At 40.1% G+C, this 26,830-nt stretch overlaps 1 protein-coding gene across 2 annotated transcripts in view; it reads right to left on the reverse strand.

The window, feature by feature from the left end:
- Nucleotides 1-8,740: 8,740 nt before the first annotated feature.
- The window catches only part of Kiaa2018 (KIAA2018 ortholog), a 23,058-nt gene continuing 4,968 nt past the window's right edge, over nt 8,741-26,830 (reverse strand). The window contains exons 4-7 of one of the 2 annotated variants that reach the window (XM_013028604.1): nt 23,526-23,608; nt 18,762-18,858; nt 11,150-16,975; nt 8,741-9,925 (exon numbers count right to left, since the gene is read on the reverse strand). In XM_013028604.1, coding sequence (XP_012884058.1) covers nt 9,885-9,925; nt 11,150-16,975; nt 18,762-18,858; nt 23,526-23,608 — 6,047 coding nt within the window. In that variant the 3' untranslated portion in view covers nt 8,741-9,884. Of the gene's footprint in view, nt 9,926-10,303; nt 16,976-18,761; nt 18,859-23,525; nt 23,609-26,830 lie in introns of those variants that run through there. The other variant, XM_013028603.1, reaches the window with a different exon arrangement.

Here is a 26,830-nt window from a genome sequence, read left to right on the forward strand (position 1 = left end):
TGTTCACCCTTTGTCCTTCTATTTCTCTGCCTTCCTTACACTCCCAATTCATCTTTACTCCATAACATACCTATGAGATCTGTGTATACATCAGTAGCTTCATTTTGTGAATATCTGATATTTTATATGTTAATATTGGTATATATTATATATTGATATCTGAATTGTTTCCAGTTTGGGGGATAAAAACTGTGAAGAAATTCTATGCACATTCTTATGTGTGATTCTGGTGAACTGTGAGCCAAAATAAAATCCTTCTCTTTAGTGCTCTATTGAATTAGTGGGTTACAGGGCAGACATGTATTTATTAGTGAAGGATAATGCCATAGTGTCTGTTTGAGAGTTCCAGTTTTCCACGTCTTTGCCAGCACCTAGCCTTCATCAGTTCTTTCAAGCCTAGCCTCTGGGAGAATGCAAGGGCTCTTTCGTTGGATATTATCTTACAATTTTCTGAGGACTAATGATGTTGAGTACACGTGAGACCCTTGGCTACTTGTATGGACTGATTTTAAAAATCAGTCTGGGCTGGGAAGGTGGCTCAGTGGTAGAGTGCTTGCCTTGCATGTATGAGGCCCTGGGTTCGATTCCTCAGCACCACATAAGCAAAAAGAAAAAAGCCAGAAGTGGCACTGTGGCTAAAGTGGTAGAGCGCTAGCCTTGAGCTGAAGAGCTGAGGGACAGCGCCCAGGCCCAGAGTTCAGGCCCCATAACCGGAACCCAAAAATAAAAATAAAAATCAGTCTATGTGTATCTTTAGTCTTTTGACATATAGAATCTTCAATAGACTGTGATTTGATGAAGACAAATTTTTGTTTTTCTGTCAGTGCCAGGTTTTGAATTCAGAGCGTCACACTTGATGGGCTTGCTTGCTTATCTGGAGCTCTACCACTTGGGCTATGCCTCCAGATCATTTTTTTGCTGATTATTTTGGAGATGGTGTCTTATGGACTTGTTCTGCCTGGGCTAGGTTGGAACTACCATCTTCTTTACAGTATTACTTTGGTAGTTTAAGTCTTTCAGTTGTATAACAGAAGTTTCATTGTTACATTTCCACACTTGTCTCTCTTTTTTTTTTTTTTTTTTTGGTCTGTCTGTTGTGGGACTTGAATTCTGGGCCTGGGCGCTGACAGCTCTTCAGCTCAAGGCTCATACTCTACTACTTGAGGCACAGCGCTGCTTCTGGCTTTTTCTGCTTATGTGGTGCTGAGGAATAGAACCCAGGGCCTCATGCATGCAAGGCAAGCACTCTACCACTGAGCCACCTTCCCAGCCCTTCACATTTGTCTTTTATGTGTCCCAATGAACTTCACCTCTCCATCAATTTCCCCTATTCTAGTTCCCCTTCTTAAAACAGGTTCAGCTGGCTTCATTGTTCTGTTTTCAAACACAGAGTTAAACTATGTGGACCATATGACATTTTGTTTCTATCTTTCAGCTCAAAACATTTTCTAACCACTACCATATTTTATTGATTTGTAGCTTATCTCAAATTGTGTTGCTTAACTTCTGAACACTGGTAAGTCTTCTTAATTTTTTTTTCAATTCTAGTTTGATTTCACTGAAATCAAGACAATTACATCTTTGATTTTAGTATATGTGAATAAGTATTTACTTTATGGCCCTGAATGTGCTATATGAAATTTGAAAGGAATGTGTTTCCTTCTAAACTGTTAGATTGATTGGATTAGATTAATCATTCCATAAATGTGAGGTTACCTTGATTAATAGTTCAGATATACTAAATGTTTTGATTTGGACATTCCATGTCCCACCCCCAGTGGTACAAACTAGGGATAGAGCCTTGCGGAAGGAAGTAGGTCTTGCGTCTGAAGATTATATCTGGTCCCTGTTACTCCCTTCCCTCTTTCACCAGCCTGTTTCTGGATGCGATATGGTGAACAGTTCTGTTCCACCATACCCTTCCACCATGATACTCTGCCTCCCATAGGCTCAGAATTCACAGTGCTAGCTCACTATGGACTGAAACCTCTCAAACTGTGAGCCAAAATAAAATCTTTCCTTTTTTTTTTGTCATGGAGCTTAAACACAGGGCCTGAGCACTGTTGCTGAGCTCTTTTGCTCACTCTACCATTTTGAGTCACAGCCCTACTTATAGTTTTTGAGTGGTTAATTGGAGGTAAGAGTCTCACAGAGACTTTCCTGCCTGGGCCGGCTCCAAACCACAGTCCTCAGATCTCAGCCTCCTGAGTAGTTAGGGTTACAAGCATGAGTCATTGTTGTCTGGCATTGTTTCTTTTATATAGCTCGAAGCAATGCTATAAGATATATACAATTTTAGAATTTTAAAATGATCTTCCTATAAAATTGACCATTTTATTGTAAAACGTCCCTCTTTACTAAAATTATTTGCTTTAGTGTCCATTTTCTCATGATGAGAAAACAGTTCTTGAAGTCTTATGGCATTTGGATAAACTACTACACGTGCCAGGATGCAGAGATATCTGAGCCCTACTCAATTCCAATAAGCCCAATAATTCCACTGATCTTCCACTGTCCCACCTTAACTAGGATGAGCCAACCAGCAGTCCTTCCTAGCATCAAATATCCCACCAGCAAATTCCTGTCATATTCTTATCCTGATATGCTTATCACCTTTATTATACTTAGTCCCTCCTTCCCTCAGCTCTTCAGCTCAAGGCTAGCGCTCTACCATTTGAGACACAGCACAACTTCCACCTTTTTTTTCTGCTTATGTGGTGCTGAGAATTGAACCCAGGGCCTTATGCGTGCAAGGCAAGCATTCTACCACTGAGTCACCTTCCCAGCCTGTTTAGAGTCTTCTTATAGTGAGCCTGCTCACTCAGAGATTTTCCTCACTTGGCAAATTTGCATAGTCCCTTAATGAGTAATGAATGAACTTTTAAAATTACTTGTGGTCATGGGTTCTCCTGTGCTGTGGTACCTAATAGTTCTGCTTCAGAGTGGAGGGAGGTAGAGCAGCAGGAAACCAAATCTGATTCTTTTTTTTCTGTCGGTCCTGGGGCTTGAACTCTGGGCCTGAGCCCTGTCCCTCAGCTCTTCAGCCCAAGGCTAGTGCTCTACTACTTGAGCCACAGTGCCACTTCCAGCTTTTTCTGTTTATGTGGTGCTGAGGAATCGAACTCAGGGCCTCATGCATGCGAGGCAAGCACTCTACCACTGAGCCACCTTCCCAGCCCCTAATTCTAATGTTCTAATTTTAATATAGTGTACCAACTTTCTTTTGAAAAGTGGTTACATGTTATATGTGTGTGGGGTTTTAATAGTCCATGTCTCATAAACATCACATAGCTTGCTAAGCCTTTTTAAGTTTAGTTTGCTTTTTAAAATGTAAGTGAACATCTGACTCTTGAATTACTCTAACTTACTGACTTTAAATCTAACCTTTTGCTATTAGCTTATTTATTTTGAAAGTGTGCGGGCTAAGAGACATAGATGAAGTGTTGAGTGTCTGCCTAGCAAGCTCAAGGTTCTGAGTTCAAACTCCAGTACTACTAAGAATAAAATAATAGGAAAATTGTGTAGCTCAAATACTTACCGGATTTGATACATTAATTAAATATTTATTATTCCTGTCTATCTTCTGTATTAACATTTGGTTTTACCTTATTATTCTTTTGCTGGTTATCCTGAAAATTGTGATAAATAACTTTGACTATACAATCTACTTCCTAAATTTTCCAACTTTTCAGCAATGAAATATTCTGAAGCACACTTTACACTTTCACTTTGTGCTATCAATCTTACTTCTACATATTCATAAAGCTTATTAGACATAATTTTATTTACTTATTTACTTATGGTTGTTCTGGGTTTGAGCTCAAGGCTTCAAGCTTGCTAGGTAAATGCTTTCCCATTTGAACCACACTGCTAGTCCTATTTTGGCAAAATTTAAAGGTTGCTTAAAAATAATACTTTAAGATTAAATTAGTCCATACAATAACCAGAAGAAGCAGAATTTACAATGCAAAAATGCAAAGTTTATTTTCTTAAATAAAATACTATATTCATATCTATACAAATAATTATTACAACCATTAAAATGTTACATTTAACAATAAAAATTTCAAAACTTTAAACAAGAGCATGGTTTGGAATATTAACACCCTAATACAATGCATTTGTAAAAAGATGTCAAAATAAACAGGACCTATTCTTATTTACAATTGTAGTACAATTCTGATCATAGTATACACGTCTGCTCTGGATTTTTATTACAAAACAGATTTGTTTCCATTAGAATTATAAACCAGGTCATTTACAGTAATAGTTCAGAGTGACAGCAGACAACACTGCTGGTGTGGTAATAAGATACAAATATTACACTATTGAAGCATTAAAATTAGTTTTAGGTTTTCCTGGTGAGTGCTCTACAGTAAGATTCTCACCCAGTGTGTCCATAAATAATTTCTGAAGGTAATTATGTTCAGATTTTTCTTTTTTTTTTACCAAAATGAAAATAGATATATACATATATAACCTGCTGAAAGTGGAAGAATCTTTCTTCACAGTAACAACTGCAGCATCTTAAGCAACACTGTCTGGTCCTTTTCTTCTTGGAAGATCAACAGTTCAACTCCCCATAAAGTTTACCACTATTGTCAAGTCCAGTCTCAGTGAGCTCACAGGTGAAACTGACTTTAAGACCTCAAGGGTGGGAGGCCAGAGAGGCCCCACAAAAGTGAAGAAGGGATTTCAATAGATTAAACTTTAAGTTCCTATGACATAGTTATATGTGCAGCTGTGAGACAAAAAAAAAAAGAACTTCCTGGAAAAAAATGTTACATTACAAATGAAGTTTCTACTTCTCATACATGTTTAGAGAGAGATTATTCAGTCTCCAAAATAACACCAATTTGCATCTTATATCCAACATTTTTAACCTGTATTCATGTTTAGGAAGCATCTGACCACAGACACGTGCCAGGAAGATTACAGTTGAGTTTATGCAAATCTAAAAATCAGGATGCCCATCCTCACACACAAGTTGTGTATAAAAGCAATTTGGCTACTAACTAGCAAGTTGTTTGTTTGTTTAAAGCTGGCTCAGAGCATGGTAAGGCAACAGTGAGAAAAACCAGCTCTCCTACTTGTCTCCTACAAGGTGTTTGCTGACCCAGCAGGCACCATCCCAGCTGGCCTTTTGCTTTCACAGGGGAATAGGTGAGTGATATGTTCCAGTATCTGGTGTAAGGACCAGAGGCACAGTTCCAGGTTAAAGTGCAGTACCAGGGCAGAGGCATAGGGACAGAACTAGAAGCTGGACGTCGAACAATGTCAACTCTTTCCTCCAGCATATCTAGACTGCCTAAGTATAAACATGATTCCACACTCTAGTAGAAACCAACACAGGAAGAGGAGAATGCAGAGTTAAGTCAAAATAAAATGACCAATGTTTTGTAGAACTTTGGGGAAGGAAAAACTAACATTCAGTCAAAAAGACATTTGGAGAAGTTAATTTCTGTCTTGAGTTTGCATGTATGTTATCTGAAAATCATTGCTCAGAAATGGACTCCACAACAGCTTTTCTGGCTGATGCCTTCTAGTGTACACAGCTGTAGACAAAGGCAGCACTTAGCTGGATGACAGAATCACAATGACTCTCAAGTTCCCAAGAACACTGGCCCAAAGCCATTTCATGTTGTTGCCACTTTCACCTGCCCTTTCTTCATTGTACCCTGGGAAAAAATGAGTCCACCAAACCAAGGAACACAGCCATTTGGCACACTAAAATACTAAACCAAGTTTGCATTAATGTTGTTTGGAGAAACTATTGTCACCCCTTAAGAGCATAGGAGACACAGCAGTCCCCGAAGCCAGGAACTGAGAATCACCTGCACACACTGACCTAGTAGATGGTTGTCCCCCTATACACGCTTCCAGGCAAAGGAGCAATTATGCTGCTAAGCACATGTGCAGACTCCCTGTGACAGCATGAAATGGAGTTGGTGTGAGAAAATAAGAGCCTAGATCCCTGTGCATCAAAGGAAAGATAAAGCTGAGAAGCATGTTAGTAAGTCTTGACCCTTTCTTAGAACTGCAAATTTTACTTCCATTAAGGTGAGTCCACATTCTTTTTAAGTATTAATTTTGGCCTCTCCATGAAATGACTGTTAGAAGGCAAGAACAAGGCAAATGATGTAGCTTGTAAATGCTTGAATAATTGTGTGCTTTAAGAAGGCTGATTCTTAAACCAGGCACCGGTGGCTTATACCTGTAACCCTAGCTACTCAGGAGGCTAAGATCTGAGGATCACAGTTCAAAGCCAGCCCAGTCAGAAAAGTCCATAAGGCTCTTATCTCTAATAAACTACTCAGGAAAAGCCAGAAGTGGTGCTGTGGCTCAAGTGGTAGAGCACTAGCTGTAAGCACAAAAAGGCTCGGATTCAGCGTCCAGGCCCTGAGTTCAAGTCCCATGACCAGCAAAAAATAAAAAAAAAAAAGCTTGCTTTTTTAAAGTTGCTCGTCAGTGCAGTTCTTCACAACTCTGTGCTGTTCACTTTCCTTCTCACAGTTCAGACATGTCAGATCTCAGCTATTGTGATCACTGTGGGAATCCTGCATTTTACTTAGGACAATGATGCTATCCCTTACAATCTTATAACAAAAAAAAAAGCTCCTGAAGTGATATAAAACATTTCCAAAGCTATTTATAGTTTAAAAAGTCATACCAAAATGGATTTCTTCTATGATCAACTTGTTTAACAAATGCATTGAAAGTTTATACATGAAGACATTTGAAATTTTGCACTCCATTAAAACTTATTGTTAATGTTGAACCAACCTTTTTCTGTGAATCTACATGATCAATGCTAAAAAAGCAAAAGCAATGATTTAATCAATAACACTTATGACTCGATGTTACTTTGTGTTACAAAATTAATCTTAATGATTTTTAAAAAGTAGAATCAAAAGCTGGGTGCCAGTGGTTCACGCTTGTATTCCTAGCTACTCAAGAGGCTGAGATCTGAGCATCACAGTTCAAAGCCAGCCCAGCTAGGAAAGTCTGTGAAACTCTTATCTCAATAATCCACCAGAAAAACCGAAGTGGCGCTGTGGCTCAAGTGGTAGAGCACTCACCTTGAGCTGAAGAGCTGAGGGACAGTGCCCAGGCCCAGAGTTCAAGCCCCACAAATAAAGAAAAAAGAAAAAAAGAACCAAATGTTAGCAAGCTGAGAATAACACTGCATTTTTTATAACCAAAACTGATTGCTTGGTTTTGTTTTTTGCCATTACACTAGCAAAAAGTTGAGTCTGGATATCACTAGTTATACATAGCAATTTCCTCTCCCAAATCATGTTGCTTTAATTATTAAATACTTAAAACAATACTGCTGATTCTCATGTTTTTAAATCATTAAGAGCACTAATGGTGTGAAGTTTCAGATTTGGGCCCATACATGAAATAATCTCTAACATATGCATGAATTACATTTATAAGACAATTAGAGCCATAAAAGCCTGATTATTTGCAGATACTACACATCTTTCTTCAGCTGGTCAAATAAGCCTGAGACTCAGTCAACATTTAAGTATAGTATTCTTGTGAAAGCACTGAGAAATGCAAATGCTGTATCCTGACAGTAACAGACTCTGAGAACTTTCAGCTTCTCAACACAAGTGGTGCTGAGCACCTGTAGTCTCCAGTCCCCAGGTCCCCACAATCACAGTAGACTGAGGCAGGATGGAAGATTAGTTGGACCCAGGAGTTCAAGATTAGTTGGCTACATAACAAGATCCCAATCATACACACAAAAAAGAAAGAGCTGAGTGCGGGTGGCTCATATCTATAATCCTAGATACTTAGGAGGCTGAGATCTGAGGATCTTGGTTTGAAGCCAGCCCAGGCAGAAACAGTCTTTAATCACAAAAAAATCCAGAAGTGGAGCTGGGGCTCAAGTGGTAAGATGGCTAACCTTTCAGCAAATAAAACTAGGAACAGCTGTCCAGGCACTGAGTTCAAGTCCTAGGACCGACCAACACACACACACACACACAAAAGTGAGTTTCTCTCTAGCCTGTTACACACACACACACACACACACACACACACAAAAGTGAGTTTCTCTCTAGCCTGTTACTTTAGTTCCAATTATACTTGGCAATCCCCAGTCCGTCAGAACTCCCCGACAAATGGATATATATATGAGACAGAAAAAGAGAAAAGTGGGGCTGGGAAAGTAGCTCAGTGGTAGAGTGCTTGCCACGCATGCATGTGGTCCTGGGTTCGATTCCTCAGTACCACATAAACAGAAAAAGCTGGAAGTGGCGCTGTGGCTCAAGTGGAAGAGTGCTAACCTTGAGCTGAAAAGCTGAGGGACAGCGCCCAGGCCCAGAGTTCAGGCCCCCCGACAGGCAAAAAAAAAAAAAAGGAAAGAAAAGTGAGGGAGAATGAATAGTCAAATACTAACTTGCCCATCCAGAAACTGGCAGTTCAGACCTTTCAACTGCAAAAATCTGAATGTACAAGCTTCAAGTTCACTTAAATTTCACTTTTTTTGTACACTACATTTGTTGTTGTTGGCTGTGGGGCTTGAACTCTGGGCCTGGGCACTGTCCCTCAGCCCTTAAGCTCAAAGCAAGCACTCTACCACTTGAACTACAGCGCCACTTCCAGTTTTCTGGTGGTTTATTGGAGATAAGAGTCTCACATACCTGCCCGGGCTGGCTTTGAACTGTGATCCTCAGATCTCAGCCTCCTAAGTAGCTAGAATTGCAGGCTTGAGTCACCAGCACCTGGCTAAAAAAAAGTTTGAAGTGTTATGTTTACCCATTTTTTCTTAGTGACCTATTTATGAAATTCTCTTCCCCAAGATAATTTTCAAGGGAGAAAACGCAGCTTTCTCTTCTTGATGCCACCTATTTTTTTTGGCCTTCCTGCTTTGTTGGCGGTTGGAGGGGCACAAACCCCTGGCATTGAGTTTTCACTGACAACTGCTCTGATGAGGCTTTGAGCTTGGAAGGGGGGAGAGGGAGGGAGGAGAGAAAGCTGGTCCCTGTAATCACTGCTTTAACAGCTCTTAACAAACAATATTTATGCATTTCTCCTTCGCATTCCATTTTTACCAGAATATAACAAAGAAGTCATGATTTTACAGACCTAAATCAGAATATAGGTTTTTACAAGTTTTTAAAATTCAACATGTGTTTTAAATTTTATTAATTTCAGTGGGGGGAGGGTAAAACACCCACCTACTTCAAGGTTGTTTTGTATTTTTTTATGATTCTGCAGGTCTCAATTTCCCATTTTCAGATGGTAGGCCTATTATTTTTTCAAATTCATTTATTTTTAACAGACAAAGAAGATTCTATGTATGTATCGTGTACAACATTACTTTGAAGTATATACACACTGTGGAATATTAAGAACCAGTTTTACTTTAAAAATGTCTTTTTTCACGTACTCTTACATACACACATATACTCATAAGGACATATATAAAATTTTTTTTCTAAAGCACCATTTCACACCTATCATGAAAAATAATTCATTTTCTTTTATAACTTTTATGAAGATAATAATGCAATATACAATATCATATTTAAAATATAAATATCAGCAAATTAAAACACTGAGAACTTAAAATTCTGTTCAGAAATATTTTAAAAAGCTCACATAAATGTGTAAATTATAAACTCATGATTTACTGAGCAGTCCTAATATTTAAATGAATGGATAAGAATTTCTTTCAGCATTAAATAAAAAGAACACTAAGACAAAATTCAGTTGAAACTCTAATGGTCAAGTGAACCCATGAACTCCACAATGTGACTTTTATCCTGATGGCCCAATATACAACACAAGAGTAAAATGGAGAACATCTACATACTTTACCTTTTAGCTTTCATATTTTTAAAACTAATTATCTTGAGGAAGACTTTGCTTCAGAAGAGCTTGGCACAATAGAGGATAATGTGGCTCCGTACTTTGAAAAACAAATCGAGTTCAGATAATTGATGAATAATTACAATTAAGAAAGACTCTACCTAAACCAAACCTTAGAAATAAAAGCTTATTAAATAATTCATTTGTTACTGATTGAGCATTCAATATCAATTCAACACCTGTCATAAAAATAATTGTGTTGTAAATTTGGCTATTAGCCAACATCTAGTAATAAGTCATTAAGTCGCCTGTATTTTTGGACTGCAACTCAACTACTTCATCTATTTTACATTTATCAATTTAAATTTAAAATCTTAGTCCCATCCTGTCACCCAGCACATGCCAAGATGATCTCCATCAACTTTTACTTGGTTAGTATTTAGGGAATGTAAGCCTATATAACAAACTTGGATTAAAAAATAAATAAACACACATCATACGTGTAAAAATAAACGAATTCTTTTTGGCAACCCAGTATTTGCATTATCTCTGGCTTGACTTCCCTACAATCATAAGTGAACTGAAACAAGATTATACAAAAAGAGACACAGATACAGACACACACACATAACTTCTTTCTCAATGGGCAATTGTAATCTCACCCAATCCCTTTACATTGAGTTTATATGTATTTAAACAGCTGAACTGCAATCATGACCTAAAATATGGCTTATGTTGTGGGCAGGTCTATTTGAGGACTGCTTGGAAGAGTCAGAGGCAGAAGAGTTTGCTATTGTAAGCAAAGGTGACATTGCTGAGCCATCAGGAAGAGCTGTTGCTATTTCTGGAAACAAAGATGTCATGTTAAAATTGGATAAGTGAGAGTTGGTCATGTGCATTGGGGGCATATCTGGGAGAAGAGGAAAACTTGGTTGGGCAAAGCCAACGGGTCTAGGAGGAGATAAAATTGATCCAAATCGATTATTTAAACTTCCGCTGTTTACTTTCTCTGTGCTAGGATTGGGGAACATTTGATTAGGAAAATAGGGGATTGAAATATCATTGGACAGCGGGGGATGAGCTGGAGAATAGGGAGGATAGAAAGAGGATAAAGTATTTTGGGGATCTACTGGAATGAGGGCTGGAGTTCGAGTGGCACTAGGCTGAGTGACCTGTGGAATGAAAGAGGAATTAGCATTTATTGGTGGATTCATGCTGCCCTCCGGAATAAAGGGAAAACCAAAATTTTGTGATAGTGTATGTTGATCAGGACCTGAATTATCATTAGGTACTTGGGGACTGTCAGGCATGAAACGAACAATACTTCCTCTCTTCTCTGTAGTAGGTTGTTGACGTCCAAGAATCATACTGCCACTAGTAGAGAGAGGAAGATGGGGAAGACTTGGATCAAAGACATTACTATGCCTTTGGTTTCCAGAACGATTCCTTTCAGGAGGACGAATTTTGGATCCATTGCTGTCTTGCAGGGGATGTCTTGATCTCTGGGGAACTGAAGAATTAGCCTGCCGCAGAGGAGGCCCCGAGTCAGCACTTCCATGAGATACAGCTGGGTGTGGCAAAGCTGGCCTTGCAACCCCATGCATGTTGGTGGTGACAGGTGGGTTCATGTGACCCTTGGTTCCATGGCTGTCAGTAATCCTCATAGGATTGGACTTCTGTACAGAGACGTTGGGACTTGTGTTTCGACCTTGAATCTCTCCTGAGGAAGAGGAACTTGAAAAAGGAATACTCAAGGTGCCATTCCTGGTGTTCATAGCACCTAAAGACATGTCACAACTTTCCCTATTCTGACTCTCACTCTCTCTTCTAATGTGGACACTTTCGTGAGCCGGAGGACAGTTATATTCAATTGCGGAGGATGGACCACATTGTGTATTTCTTGGGTGATCTGAGAGTGATCTCTGGCTTCCAATGATCTGATCACTCAGGTGAGGAGCAAGCAAACTCTGCATGAAACTCTGGTGACATGGATTTTCACTGTCCCTTGGTGGAAGGGCATTTCCTGGAGGGATGCTCTGAACTGGTGGATAAGGTAATCTCTTTTGCCGGTCAATTGGTGGTGGGCCAGTGTTCTGACTAATTCGAAAAGCCTGGGATTGCATACTCCTCAGTGATGATACAGGATTACCAATTTCATTGTTTCTTGAAGATTGTACTTCAAAATTACTCTGGGGCTGCTGACTGGCTCCACTTGGTTTAAATGTCTGACATTCAGAAAGGCGGATATCTGAGGCAACAGGGTGGTCCATGCGACCCTGCATATTATGAATAGCTAAACTCTTATTTCTGGGAACATCAAGATAGCTTCTCATTTCAAGCTGATCTGAAACTCTGGAGCCTTGAATTGATATACCCATCCTCTGCTCAGAATTAGAAGATGTCTTTCCAATGAGAGCCTCGGCAGAATAACTTGAAACTCGATTTCTCTCGGGCCTGTGTGGAGTACAGGTCATATCTGAAGGTCTGGTCACAATACTTGGTTGGGACACCATTTGCTGTTCCAAGCCCCTTGATGGCAGAAGTCTTTGCATTGGATTATGCCCAGATACATGGTCAGAGGAAACCCCAGTACCTTGCTGTCTGTTTCCAACATCCTGCTGCTGATGCATAATGTCTTGATTGAGGTGGTTCTGGGGATGGCCATGGTGGTTCCGGCTAGTTGAAGGGTTTTCACAGCTCTTCTCTGGCTGGGAATTTCCAAAATGTTGCTGCATCTGTTGCTGTAACTGCTGATGGTGAGGATGTGGCTGACCACTCTTGGGTCTGGATTGCTCTGTTCCATGGTGCTTTGGTTGTAAGGAAAGCTGAGAGGCCTGAGTGCCCTGAACAAGATTCCTCTTTTTCTGCATCTGAACTTCCTGCTGCAGAGTTCTCTGTTGGTGCACACTGTGGGGCTGAGAGTGGACAGCACTCTCAGCATGAGGCACATGATGCTGTAGTTGATACAGATGATGTCTCTCTCTTAACTGCCCTGCTTGCTGCTGCTGCTGCTTTATGTACAGATGGTTACTGTGAAGGTGAGAGACTCCTTGAGCAGGAACATGCTGCTGGAGGGACTGGAGGTGTTGATTTGTCTGAGTTTGCTGCTGCTGCTCAGCAACCGAAGGCTGAGAACCACACTGAACTTCACTTTGCCTCAGAGCAGGAGCCACAAAATTGTTACCAGGTGGAAATAATCTTTTAAGGCCATCTCCATGTGCTGGATTACTGACGGGCACAACTGAGTTTGAAGTGTTGGGAGGGATCTGACTAACCATCATTTGAGTCTGATCAGAAATACTGTCTGGAGTCCGGCTCATGAGGGGCATGTTTTCAAGCCTGAGGGGCACTGGCTGGCAATGTTTTTGACGTTTGGCTGAAGACAGCAGAAGGTCCTCTTGGACAGTGCGCTTCGCAGAATCTTTACGGCTTTCGTGACTTGGTTTCAAAAGGGGCTCTTGAGGCTGTGAATTTGGGATGGTGGTAGTCATAGTACTCAGCTGTTCCTGGGAATATTCTGTTATCAGAGAAGGTCCAGGAGGCTGGCCTCCATAGGAGCTGGATGAAACTGCTGGATTAACTGTTACAGGAATAGGGGCTTGTTCCGAAGTTTGGGCCAAACCTGAACAGCTAACTAGAGGATGGTTGATGTTGCTCTGATGGATAAGATTATTCACACTTAAGCTGGTGAGACTTGGTGGTTGGGAAGCTGAGACTGGTAAGGAGGCATTAGAAGTTTTAATTCCTACAGAGCAACTTGGTTTTTCAAGGGGTCTATCCACTGTTACCTCAATCGAATCCTGAGAGTTAAATTCATTTGGTGTTGCTTCTGTCTCTCCTGTGTCATTCTCTCTAGGCATTTGTGATTTGAAAGGCTGGTCTCCCTCCAAAGATGACGTTTCAGAAGGCTTTGAAGTAACTTCCCTTATATCAGCCTGGATACCAACTCTTCCCTTCTCAATGTTCTCCTGGTCAAAAATAGCTCTTGCTGCCAGAGCTACGATATCAGTTTGCTCTGCGAAGGTACAGCTTTCACATGTGTTCGTTGTTGCACTGGTTACATCTTCTCTAGCTGGTTCAGGAAGCATGGATGCAACTGAGAAACTACGACTACTGCCAGAGCTGGTTGACATGGGAGAGTCAGCCTGCCTACTGCTAAGCAAAGAACCATTAATAACCTCTTGATCAGGGAGGCAGGGATGGTGCTGTGGGGGATCTCGATCATCGCTGTTCATCAGTAATAGTTCCTGTTTGGACTGTGAGTCAACACTGGGATCAACTATCTTAGAATTTTCTGATGAAAAGTCAGAATGATCCATCTGGACTGAAAGAGAGGACTTCTGAGGGTTCTTTTCTTTAGCAAGATCAGACAGCAACGTAGTTAGACCCTGCCCCTTGAAGAGACTTGCTGTTTGCACTGTATCTGGTGACTCCTGCTGGGCTGAGCAAGGTTCTGTGAGGATTTCTACCTCAGAAACACACTCAGTACTTGTAGTGCTTGAGGTGGATGACAAACCAGCAACCTGAGAAACTAAACTCTGGGGATTAGTTGGAGATGGGATCGGCACACTGGCTGAAGTGGAGGACTTGGTAGCATCTAACAGTGCAACACTAATTGGTGTTTTATCCTGAGATGTCTCTCGTTGCAAAGTGAGGGTAGAGTCTTTGGATTTTGCTGGGGCCACAGCAAAATGTTCACTAGTTTCAGATTCTTGGGAGGGTGAGCGAGACTCCTCTGCTGACTTAGATTTGGAGACAGACTCAGGAATGACTTCAGAATTGAGACTGTTCAAGGCCTGTGAAGCAGAAACACCTCCAGTATTTATCTGGGACATGGTGACCGATGGTAGGACAACAGGGAGGCTTTCCAGCAGCCCATCACTAGATGATGGTTCTCCGGGGCCTTCAGTACCGGGGCAGTCTAACTTGCCCACATCTCTGCCTGGATTCGAGAGACATGGCAGCTTGTTAGCTGCTGTGTGTTTCTTGGCCCCTGGCTTCTTACTCAATTTCTTTGACTTCGTGGCAGGTGGTGGTAAACATGTGACAGTGTTCATGGAGGAAGCAGTCACAAGACTGTAAGTATTAGATAGTGAGGTTGAATTCTCTGTGGTCAAGGGAGGAGCTATAGTTGTTGTTAAAGAAACACAGTTAGCTGGGGTGGTTTGATTATTTGCAGCAGTTTGAAGATTGGCAGGCTGGCTAATAGACAGTTGTACACAGCTTTGACCAGCCATCTGTGATATACTTTGATTGAGGCTGGCCAAAGCACCAAATGTATTCAGGGCAACGTTAGTATTTGGATCTTCGCTGGTGGTGGGTTGAATAATTTGCATAGGGGTTTGGTTCGTGGTTCCCGATGAAGACATCACAGGCTGCAAAGCAAAGAGCTGTCCATTTAAAGAAATGGTTTGAGGCTGTTGCTGGTTTGACACAGTAACAGAAAAAGTCTGTGTTGAATTAGATGTCGATAAAGATGAAGGTCTTGGTAATATGTGAACAAGATGTTTTCCTCCAAAAGTCTGGGGGGTTGAAACATTTTGCACTGAATTATGAGACCCTATTAGGGCACTGGCTCCATTGACAGGCAGTCGAACAGAAGCAGTAGGGGGAGCAGACAGCAGTGGCAAGGGATTCTGATTGGCTGCCTGTATGATGACAATTTGTTGACCTACAGTTTGATTGGGAACTTCTGCCCTCATCACTGTTGGGCATGGGGTCGTGCTGGGTGGCTGAAGAATGATCACATTTTGGTTCGCTGGAGCTGCATTGACAGCTGACCCAACTGGCTGAGCCATCTGAATCACTTGCATTGCTGAATTGAGTGGAAGGATATTTTTTGGAGGCTGAGATTTCATTTGTGGTTGGGCAACCAATGGCTGCGTAGGTAAAGATGAACAAGAAGACGAGGTTACAACTGCTTGCTCAACTGGCTGCCCATCTGCTGGAAGGGAATTATTTAAGTTGATGCCTGTAGTCACATGTCTACTGTGGTTGCTTGTGGGAGGGCTGGTACCAAGCTCATTTAATACTGGAGACACAGTAGAAGATGGTGTCTGGCTTAAGGGCTGAATAGTATTTCCTGCCAGTTGTAAAGTAGTCCATGTTGTTTGTGTGTTTCCAGCTGACGAAATTCGAGTAAGGCTGTTACTAATGTTTTTCAAATCTGAAGCGCTAACACTTGAAGAAGGCAAAGAACAAGAAAGAGTCCAACCATTGTCCAAAGAATTTGTAGCAAGAGTGCTTACTGCAGTGGTGGTCTTCCTGACTCCAGGGGCAGATGGTGCCACCACAGTAATGGTGGTATTTGCCGAGTCTATGCTCTTGCTAATAATGCTCACTGAAGAAGCATCACCTGCAGACCTCAGAGCCTGGGAGCTGACTGTGGAAGTTACTGCAGCAACCAAGGGATTCTGAAAATCACCTCTTAAGTCCTGGCAGGACTTGGGGCCCTGGTGAGGTTGCACTTTCATGGCAGTTGCTGAGGAACTCTGGGGAATGCTTGTAACACAAGGGGCTGTTTTCTTTAGCAATTTGGGGCTCTCTTGCCCACTGTTATTTTCTGAAGTGTTTTGATCATTTACACATGTCTGCAAGGAATGAAGCTGGTGAGGTTCAGGCCCCACCGACACAGCAATCAGTGCGCCAGCAGTGGCACTAAGCACACGTGATTCACTTTCAGAAGTGGAAAGCTCAAGAATATTTTGAGTGGAAATGGTAGCAGGAAGACAAAGAGGAACAGACTGATTGGCAGCCAATGAAGAAACTGTAGTCTGATGCCATGGCTTGTTTTCAGAAGGGTAAACTCCAGAAATAGACATAGGAGTCACAAGATTGCAAGTCCTCTGTACTGGCACCACATTGGCAGTCTGCTTTTGTAAATTATGACCAACGTTAAAGGTTATCCCCTGAACAGCTGTTCCCTGGCTGTTTGAACCAGGCTGACTCCCATTGGAATAAACGATGATATTTTTTTGAAGCTGGTCAGTTGGAATAACAACAGACACCTTTGAGTTTTTAAGATTTCCTTTCCAGTGGATTGTGGGGTCATCATATAAGCATATGTCATTTGCTTTCAGCAACTCAATGTATCGGCCATTTTCTTTTTGGATTTCTTCCAGTTGTTTTCGTAGCTTTTTTATTTCTTCGGCTATATTAGAAATAAAATTCAAGAACACTAGTGAATATCAGTATTTTTAATACCAAGAAAGAACAATGTACTAAGCTACTGAATTCGAATCCTAGCATTTAAAATATCTCAACTGAGATTTGACTTTGTTAATGTAAGTTTTTTCTTCTTTTTAAAATAAAAGCCCCTATCCCATTCACTTTTTTAATCTTCAAAGGTCAACCAACTATAAAAAACAATCATTCATAATGGTACAGATTTCACAGTTCTCCATTCCAAACTTTCTAGTAGTGCAGCTACACAGGGGAAATAAGGGAAGGCATACTGATTTCAGAAAATCACACGGAATATATAATATATTCAAATGCTACAAAAGTTTACATGACTAGGGGCTCTTTTTACAATTGTCTTAGTTTCTATTCTACCCTTTGAAACAATGGAGGCTAACAGGAGTGAAAATGTATCAAAAGTCAAGTGATAGAACACTGAAGAGACAGAGCATCAGCACTGGGAATTTTGTTTCCAGTGGTAAATCCAAGTCACTGCTGAGCAGTGAAGGTGTCTAACATATCCCTCCCCTTTCTAAGGGAGACAGCTTCACTACCCGTCCTACTATGGGGCAGGTCTGACTGCTGGCATTTATGTTCAGGAACCCTAAACATCCCCAGATGCCTTCCCACGGTGGTAGGAATTCTTATCTCTGCCCCACCTAACCCAACTAATCCTACCTTTAAGAGGTAGCCTGAAATGTAAAGCTCCATTTCAGTAAGGGTGAGTGGAGACTAACAGATGCTTTTTTCAAATATTTAAACTATGAAGCAAAATAAAGATGCCAGCATGCCATGAATATGAGAAATTATAAGGCAACTAGCAGGCACTAAATAATAATTCTCAATGTTCTCACTTACTGTACATTTGTAGCCTGGCAGTCTTTGTACATTGTCTAATTTAATAACAGTAGCAACAATGGTAACAGCTAACTGTATCAAGCATTCATAGGAAACGCTTATGCCTCTTTCTGGCCTTCTCACACCTTTTGTGGAATACTTCTCAATGTTTCTCAAACACTATTCAATATATCTGATAACATCACACACAAGGGCCTCGACCATAAAAAGACAGCTGCCCTAGGAAAGGGTTAGCTGTTAGTTAGCTAAAAGTTGAAGAAAAAAAAAAAAAGCATTCTGATCATTGACCTCCTGGACAGGCTTCCCAACATGCTTCCCACCCATTACAATAAACTGTCCCTATCTCAGCAAATTCTGCCTTGCTTTTCTCATTCTAACATGGCCTACTAAACTGTCATAGGAAATTCTCTTTCAGTTGTCAGAGCCAGAAATAAAGCTTTATTCAAACTGGCCTATTACCCCACTTTTACAGTTGTCTGGGACATTTTTTTCTTTTTAGCCTCTCTCCAATGCTAGTAGGCAAACAACTCACTTGACAGCATAAAAAAATTACAACCAAAAGTCAAATATCCAGTCATTTTGGTGGACACACTGTATATTATGGACTACCTACAAGAACCAACTGGAATAAAGGAGTTCTAGTACTAGTATCATGAGTTAGGCAATCATGAGTCCAAAACCAAAATGATACATGCATGCAAGATTATAGTTAATCTAAATGAGAGAGAGTTAAACTAAAATGATTTTATTTGCCATAGGATTCTCCCATACCCTATATGAAGACCTTAATATTTTTTGAGGGGTAGTGAAGGCTTCAATACTCTAAAATAAGCTTCACTATACACTAACACCTAAGAATCTAACAAATAACAAAAGAGCTAAGAATCTCCAATCATTACCTTGTTCATTATTTCCTCCATTAAGCAAGAGTTCATCATTTTGCCTTTTCAATTCTGTTATATATTTAAAGGCTTGGTCCAGGATCATATTCTTGCTCTGCCAAAGAAAATTAACCACTTAAAAGTTTCACTAAAAGGTAATTAATTTTCTGGGAGAAACTTAAAAGCTTTGACTTTATTACATATATGTGCTATGTAACTTTTCAAAATTTATAATGGGTACCATATTCCAAAGCTTTTACTGTTTCCATTTATTAAATATTTATTGAGGATATAGTATGTGTTAGGCTCTCAGAGTATCTGGAGAAGAAAACTGAAAATAAGAAGCAGTACAAGCTGGGCACTGATGGCTCATGCCTGTAATCCTAGCTATTTGGGAAACTGAGATCTGAGGATCATGGTTTGAAGCCATCCTGGACAGGAAAGTCTGTGAGACTTTTTTTTTTCTTTTTTGTTGGTTGTGGAGCTTGAACTCTGGGCCTGGATGCTGTCCCTCAGCTCTTCAGCTCAAGGCGAGAGCTCTACTACTTAAGCCACAGACCCACTTCTGGTTTTCTGGCAGTTTATTGAAGCTAAGAGTCTCACAGACTTTTCTGCCTGGGTTGGCTTTGAACTGTGATCCTCAGATCTCAGCCTCCTGAATAGCTAGGATGACAGGCGTGAACCACCAGTGCCCAGCTGTGAGACTATTTCCAATTAACCATCAAAAAAAATAGAATGTACCCTTGAGGAATAAAAAGCTCACAGAGAGTGCCCAGGTTCTGAGTTCAAGTCCCAGGACTGGCGCACGCATGCGCACACAGAGAGAGAGAGAGAGAGAGAGAGAGAGAGAGAGAGAGAAAGAGAGAGAGAGAAAAGAAAAGGTAGTATGGATAGCTAGCTAGAGAAAGAGGTCCAGACCAATAAGTCATAAAGCAAAGGTTCTTAGGCAGGGCTGGGCTTGGCATGCTTAAGGATGGCCAGTAGGCGTGCAGAGCCAAGTTGATCTACATGAGGAGTGATGTAAAAAAGAAGTCAGAGAGGATCGTCAACACCATGTAAACATAGATTATAATATCATTCTCTATTCTTTTAACCACCACAACAAATTATTCTAAATAATATGCTTAAAAACCATTTTACTTGGCTGAACTTTGCTGTGATATTCCCAATTTATTTTGCTTTTCCAAAAGACTGATTTTATGTCAAAATACTCCTTTGTTCTTAATATTTTGGCAGCATCAGAATTTGAACTCAGTGTTGTGTGCTTGCTGGGCTTCTTTACTCAGATGACTCCCACCCTGTTTTGGGCTGGTTATTTTGGAGATGGAGTTTCACCAATTTTTCTCCCTGGGCAAGCTTTTACCAGTAAATTCCCAATCTCAAACTTTTTGTTGTTGTTGTTGGTGGTTGTGAAGCTTGAACTCAGGGCCTGGGCACGGTCCCTGAGCTTTTCTGCTCAAGGCTAGCACTTTACCACTTTGTGCCACAGCACCATTTCCATTTTTTTTGGTGATTAATTGGGAATAATAGTCTCATGGACTTTCTTCCTGTGTAGCTAGGATTATAGGCATGTGCCACTAGTGCCTGGCATCAAGCTCAACCTCCTGAACAGCTAGGTTACAGGTGTGAATCCTTGGTCTGAAGACACAGGGTAGGGCATCTACAGTTGAGAAGAACAACTGATAGATTTTATAGGTTTTTTTTTCATTGAAAAAAATTAATGACTACAATAAAATATAAACATTGATATACTGATATTGTTGAGTTCTACATACCACCACTAGCACAAAAAACCAAACAGACAAAAAGCAAAACAAGCCAGGTACAGGTGGCTCACTCTGTAATCCTAGCTACTCAGGAGGCTGAGATCTGAGGATCGTGGTTCAAAGCCAGCCCAGGCTGGAAAGTCCATGAGACTCTTATCTCCAATAAACTACTCAGAAAAAGCCAGAAGTGGTACTGTAGCTCAAGTGGTAGAGTGCTAACCTTGAGCACAAAGAGGTTCAGGGACAGTGCCCAGGCCTTGAGGTTAAGCCCCAGGAGTCAAGACAAAATAAAACACTAGCACGCTACCTAATCATGCAATATCTAGACCTCCAAAAGACAAGCTTATTTGATCACATTTGAATTCCTGATTCTCAAACATTAAATATTTAAGAAAAACTTAAAAAATTAAGACAAAACATCCAAGCAAAAGAGAAAAAGAGGAAACCAGAAAGTAAACAGAAAATTAAAAGAAAAAAACCTATATAACATTCAGCTAGGTGCCAGTGGCTCATACTCGCAAGTCTAACTACTCTTGAGAGTGAGATCTGAGGATCACAGTTGAAAGCCAGCCGAGGCAAGAAAGTCTGTGAGACTCTTATGTCTAACCACCAAAAAGCTGGAAGTGGAGCAGTGGCTCAAGTGGTAGAGTGCTAGCCTTAAGCACAAAGCACATGGACAGAGCATAGATCCTCAGCTCAAGTCCCAGAACCAGTACAAAGCAAACAAAACAACGCAACAAACACAATACAACACTGAGAGATGAAATGATATTGAATGCACAGAATAAACATATGGAATGAAAGGTAACAATAAGAAATAAATTCTTGGGGGGCTGGGAAGGTGGCCCAGTGGTAGAGCGCTTGCCTTGCGTGCAGGAGGCCCTGGGTTCAATTCCTCAGCACCACATAAGCAAAAAGAAAAAAGACGGAAGTGGCGCTGTGGCTCAAGTGGTAGAGCACTAGCCTTGAGCTGAAGAGCTGAGGGACAGTGCCCAGGCCCAGAATTCAGGCCCCATGACCGGCCCCTCCCCGCCAAAAGAAATAAACTCTTGGAAATTAAAAATATGAAAGCAGAAATTAAAAACAGAGGCACAGGTAGAAAATAATTGGTTAGTATTGAAAACAGAAGAAAGAATGTTCTAGAAATAGTCTTAAAAGAAAAACAAGGAAAATGGAAAGTATGTGGTATATCTGACCATCTAGAAAACTGTACATGAAGCTTGTTGGAAGTGTGGAAAGAATTAAGGATAAGTACACAGGATATTAAGCAAATGAAAAAATGTAAGGCAATTATTAACTCAAGAATATCAAAAGTTTCATATGAAATAAAACATGAAAGTATCCTCCTTTTAATGTAGTCTACTACACTACATAGTCTTTATAACATAAAATTTGAATTCTGTCTTAATGAAAACTTGTGACAGAATTGTGTCAAGAGGATCAAGAAAGTAGAATCTAGAAACAAAACATATTAGGATTTTGATAAATTATAGCTAAAATGGAAAAACGAAGATATAATGTATTTTATTTAGAAATGTAACTGCTAGAAGAAACAGTTGAGAATGGTTGCCTCTGAAAGCTGTGCTAGGATTGGGAAGCAAGTAAACTAACATCTTTTAAGTTCCTTAGTGTATATTATATGTTAATTATCACACATACTATTTAATTAACATTAACAAAAAAACCCGACTAAGCTAGGAACCAGTGGCTCACATCTATAATCCCATCTATTTAGGAGGCTGAGCTCTGAAGACCTCCATTTAAAATCAGCCCAGGTAGAAAATCCCTGTAAGACTCTAATCTCCAATTAACTACTTAATAAATGGAAGTAGAGCATTAGCCTTGAGCAAAAAGAGCTCAGGGACAGCACCCTGGCCCTCAGTTCAAGCCCTACAACCAACAACAACTGAAAAAAGTGACTAAGCATGTTCATTTCCTATGATTACTGAACACTACATAACCATTAAAAAGCAGTGAGATAATGTAAGGAACAGTATCTCCACCAGAAGTACATTGTGTGCCACTGAGTCAAAGTGACAAAGCAGATTAGGAATGGTACAGGATATACAGACAGAAGACTTATGAAGAGATGGGTAACAACATTTTATTTGTGGTTATAACTTGGGAGTGGCATGCCCATTTTTTTAACTAAAAATGTCCAATATACTCCATATTGTTTTAATAATTTGTTTTATTTCCAATGAGCTTAGTTTAATCTCATTGTCACTAAGCTGAGATTTTTAAGTATCAAGAGTTAAGAGGACATGGAGATGCTGGATGTAATGCACATGCCTGTTACCCCATCACTCTGGAAACTAGGATAGGAACAGAATAGTCAGTCTGGTATATTTAGTGAGATCTGGACTCAAAACACAAGCAGGGCATGAACAGGATGATCCTTACAAGATTCTACATAAAGAATTTCAAAAGAGTAAAAAAGCATGAATGGCCAACATTTTTAAAAAATTGCCTAATAAACAGGCTGGGATATATCTAAAGATAATCATGGGACTAACTTAGTAATTAACAACTAGAGTAGCTTTAAGGAATATAACTTAAAAGGGACTATGAGTTATATGGCTATGAGTTATATATGCTAGAAATATGGGAAAATGTGAATGAATCACGTGTACATGCAGATCAGGTGTGCTCTGAGGAAAAAGCAAGTTCCAGTGTATGGGAAAAGGATTAGATATTTTTATCTTCTGAAAGAGTTGTTTTGTACTTTGCTTTCTATAAAAATGCATTTAGTTTCAAAAAACGGGAAAAATTGAAGTTAGGTATATAGAAAACTAAGCTAAAGAATAAGGCAATTAGTATCTTCCAAAAACCTTCCATATATGGCAAGAAACAAAAATAATCATTCTATACAGCGTAAACATGTGTAAGAGATTAAACCATGAATCTCTCCTATTCAACTAATGTAAACTAACAAAAAACAATCATCCCAAGCACTGAAACAATTTAGAAAGTAGTCTGTACCCAAGAGAGGAATGAAAATAAAGTGTATTCTTACCTGCTTCAGAGCAGGGGAACATGGGATGAGCTCTCCTATTCTGTTTATCCCAGCATTGATCTTCTTCTTTCTATGCCTCTCCACTGGATAGGAGAAAAAAAATCCATTTCTTAAGCCTTATGCTACTCTGCCAAAATGCTCCATTTGCTCTGGACAAAGAAATTCTACATAAAGAAATCCCTATAAGCGGGCTCCAGTGGCTCACGCCTGTAATCCTAGCCACTCAGGAGGCTGAGATCTGAGGATTGTGGTTCAAAGCCAGCCTGGGCAGGAAAGTCCATGAGATTCTTGTCTCCAATAAACTACTCAGAAAAGGCCGGAAGTGGGGCTGGGAAGGTGGCTCAGTGGTAGAGTGCTTGCCTTGCATGCATGAGGCCCTGGGTTCAATTCCTCAGGACCACATAAGCAAAAAGAAAAAAGCCGGAAGTGGCGCTGTGGCTCAAGTGGTAGAGTGCTAGCCTTGAGCTGAAGAGATGAGGGACAGCGCCCAGGCTCAGAGTTCAGGCCCCACAACCGGACCACCCCCCCCCCAAAAAAAAGAAAGGAAGAAAAGAAAAGAACAGAAGTGGCGTAGTGGCTCAAGTGGTAGAGCATTAGCCTTGGGCTGAAGAGCTGAGGAACAGTGTTCAGGCCAGAGTTCAAGCCCCATGACCAAAAAAAAAAAAAATCCCCATAAAAATGTTTTTTACTAATGTTATTTTTTATTTTTATTTTTTGCCATTTTTGGGGCTTGAACTCAGGGTCTGGGCACTGTCCTTGAGCTTCTTTTGCTTAAGGCTACCTACCACTTTAACACTTCGACCACAGTGCCACTTCTAGCCTTTTCTGTTTATATGGTACAAAGGAATCAAACCCAGGGCTTCAAGCCTAGGCAAGCACTCTACCACTAAGCCACATTCCCAGCCCCACTAATGTTATCTTTAAACAGCTACACAGAGGAGATTCAATTCAACATACCAACTTATGCCTACAATGCATCTTAATCAGTCATCCCTTCCATCACTCCCCCTCCCTTGAAATGTTGATCAAACATCAAACAAGGGCTGGGCTGTACAGTTCAGAGGTATAACATGTACAAGGCTCTGAGTTTGGTTCCCAGCACCACAAAAGCAAACAGCAAACATATTACCTACTAAAGACAAATAACTATAATGTAAGAATGTACCATTTTAAGATAAATATTATAAAAACAAATGTACTTTTAGGAATATCATCTATAATAATTACATTAAAATTACAAAAAAGAGCTGGCACCGGTGGCTCATGCCTGTAATCCTAGCCACTCAGGAGGCTAAAATCTGAGGATTGTGGTTCAAAACCAGCCCAGGCAGAAAAGTTCTCCATGAGGCTCTTATCTCCAATTAACCACTCAAAAACCAGAAGAGGTGCTGTGACTCAAGTGGTAGAGCACTAGCTCTGAGTACAAAGAGGCTTAGGGACAGTGTCCAGGCCCTGAGTTCAAGCCCTTTAACTGAAAAGAAACATGATAAGAAAGAGGAATCAGTACTACTGCATTATTATTAGGCCATCATTTTCTTACCATTCAAATAACTACCAGAGATTTAATGGCAAAAAATTTAAAAGACCCCACTAATCAATGATCAGAAAGCTGCTCTCTGGCCTTCCCTGTGCACCCCCTTACCCCCAAGACTTTTCTATACTTATCAAGAACCATAAACAGGATGTCTACAGAGCTTTTCTGGAACATAAGCAACTGTTAGTTATATCTTAAAATAGGCAAGAAAAGGCACTGGTATCATTTTCTTTATGGTTTCTGGGATATTCACTTTGGCCATGCAAACCTTTCTTACTAAGAACTGTGCAACTGACAACTTTTCATTTGCAAGTACTCTTGGCTATTTTCTGTTAGGAAGCTTTCTAAACCTTTTTTTTTTTTTAAAGGACTCTAGTGATTCTAAGATAATGTTCAGATGGGAAGCTGGCAGAACTTACATAAAAGGGAGGCTTTTTTTTCTTTATGATCTAGCATTAAGGATATCTTTACCAATGACATCCGATTATTCTTTCTTAGTAAGTTATGGTAAGGACATATTTATGGCACCAGAGAAAGTTGATTCTAATAAAAAGATTTAGCTCATATGAATAAATAATTAAACTTAATTCAAACATCCAAAAGCCAAAGACAACAAAATATAATTTACTTTTCCTCTGAAGTTTATAACACTATTTGTTTTTATCTAAGCAGAATTGCATTTTTAATGTGTAGAGTTAAACAACAAACAAAACCAAGTTAGGTGTGGTGGCATACAACTACAATCCCAGTACTTAGGAGTCTAAGGCAAGAGGATCATGAGTGCAAGGCTAGGCTGCTATGCATTGAGACCTTGTACCAAAAAAACTAACACTCCCCCACATCACATTACAACTCCTTAACAATAGTTATAAATGATATTTGAAAGGCAATAAACTCTTCATTCAGGGAAACAGAAGTGTCCCATCAGTGTTCAAATCATCTTTCATTTTTCTATAAATAAAATTTTCCCAAGGTTCTTTCCTTAAAGGAAGATACCATAATTTCTAACTTTGTTTTAGTCTAAATGTAGTTCCTGATAAAAAGTACACATACTTCAATATATATATATATGCATGCTTATCTGGATTTGGCCTGTTGTTTCGATTTTAAAGGCAAAAATCAGCATTTATTTCCTACATTTCTTTTTCTAATAAAAAAACTGTACTGCTTAAGACTGGTTACATCCAAGTCAGTCCACAGCTCATCTTTCCTTATTTTTCTAGGTTCCCTCTGGAATTTACACAGGTATATGACTTTCATTTTTCTGAGAAGAACTGCATCAGGATTTCTTCAGTTGCTGAAATCCCTTCAAATATTAGCTCCAAGAGTACACTAATCTCTTACCCAAATAAAGTACAAATCAAAGTATACAAAGTCATCTCCAACACACTCTTGAGAATATTTGTCCATTAAAAACAAACAAAAATATAACAAATAATTATTCTATGCTTATGACATAAAACTTATAATTGCCAGACACTGGTGGTCACACCAGTAAACCTAGCTATTCAGGAGACTGAGATCTGAGCATTGCAGTTTGAAGGCAGCCCAGCCAGAAAAGTCCATGAGATTTATCTCCAATAAACTACTTAGAAAAAGCTAGAAGTGACTTTGTGGATCAAGTGGTAGAGCACTAGCCTTGAACACAAAAAGGCTCAGGGACAGCACCCAGGCCTTTAGTTCAAGCACCAGGAGAAAGGAAGGAAGGAAGGAAGGAAGGAAGGAAGGAAGGAAGGAAGGAAGGAAGGAAGGAAGAAAGGAAGGAAGGAAG

Source organism: Dipodomys ordii, unplaced genomic scaffold (genome assembly GCF_000151885.1).
Source record: "Dipodomys ordii isolate 6190 unplaced genomic scaffold, Dord_2.0 Scaffold111, whole genome shotgun sequence".
Taxonomy (NCBI): Eukaryota; Metazoa; Chordata; class Mammalia; order Rodentia; family Heteromyidae; genus Dipodomys; species Dipodomys ordii.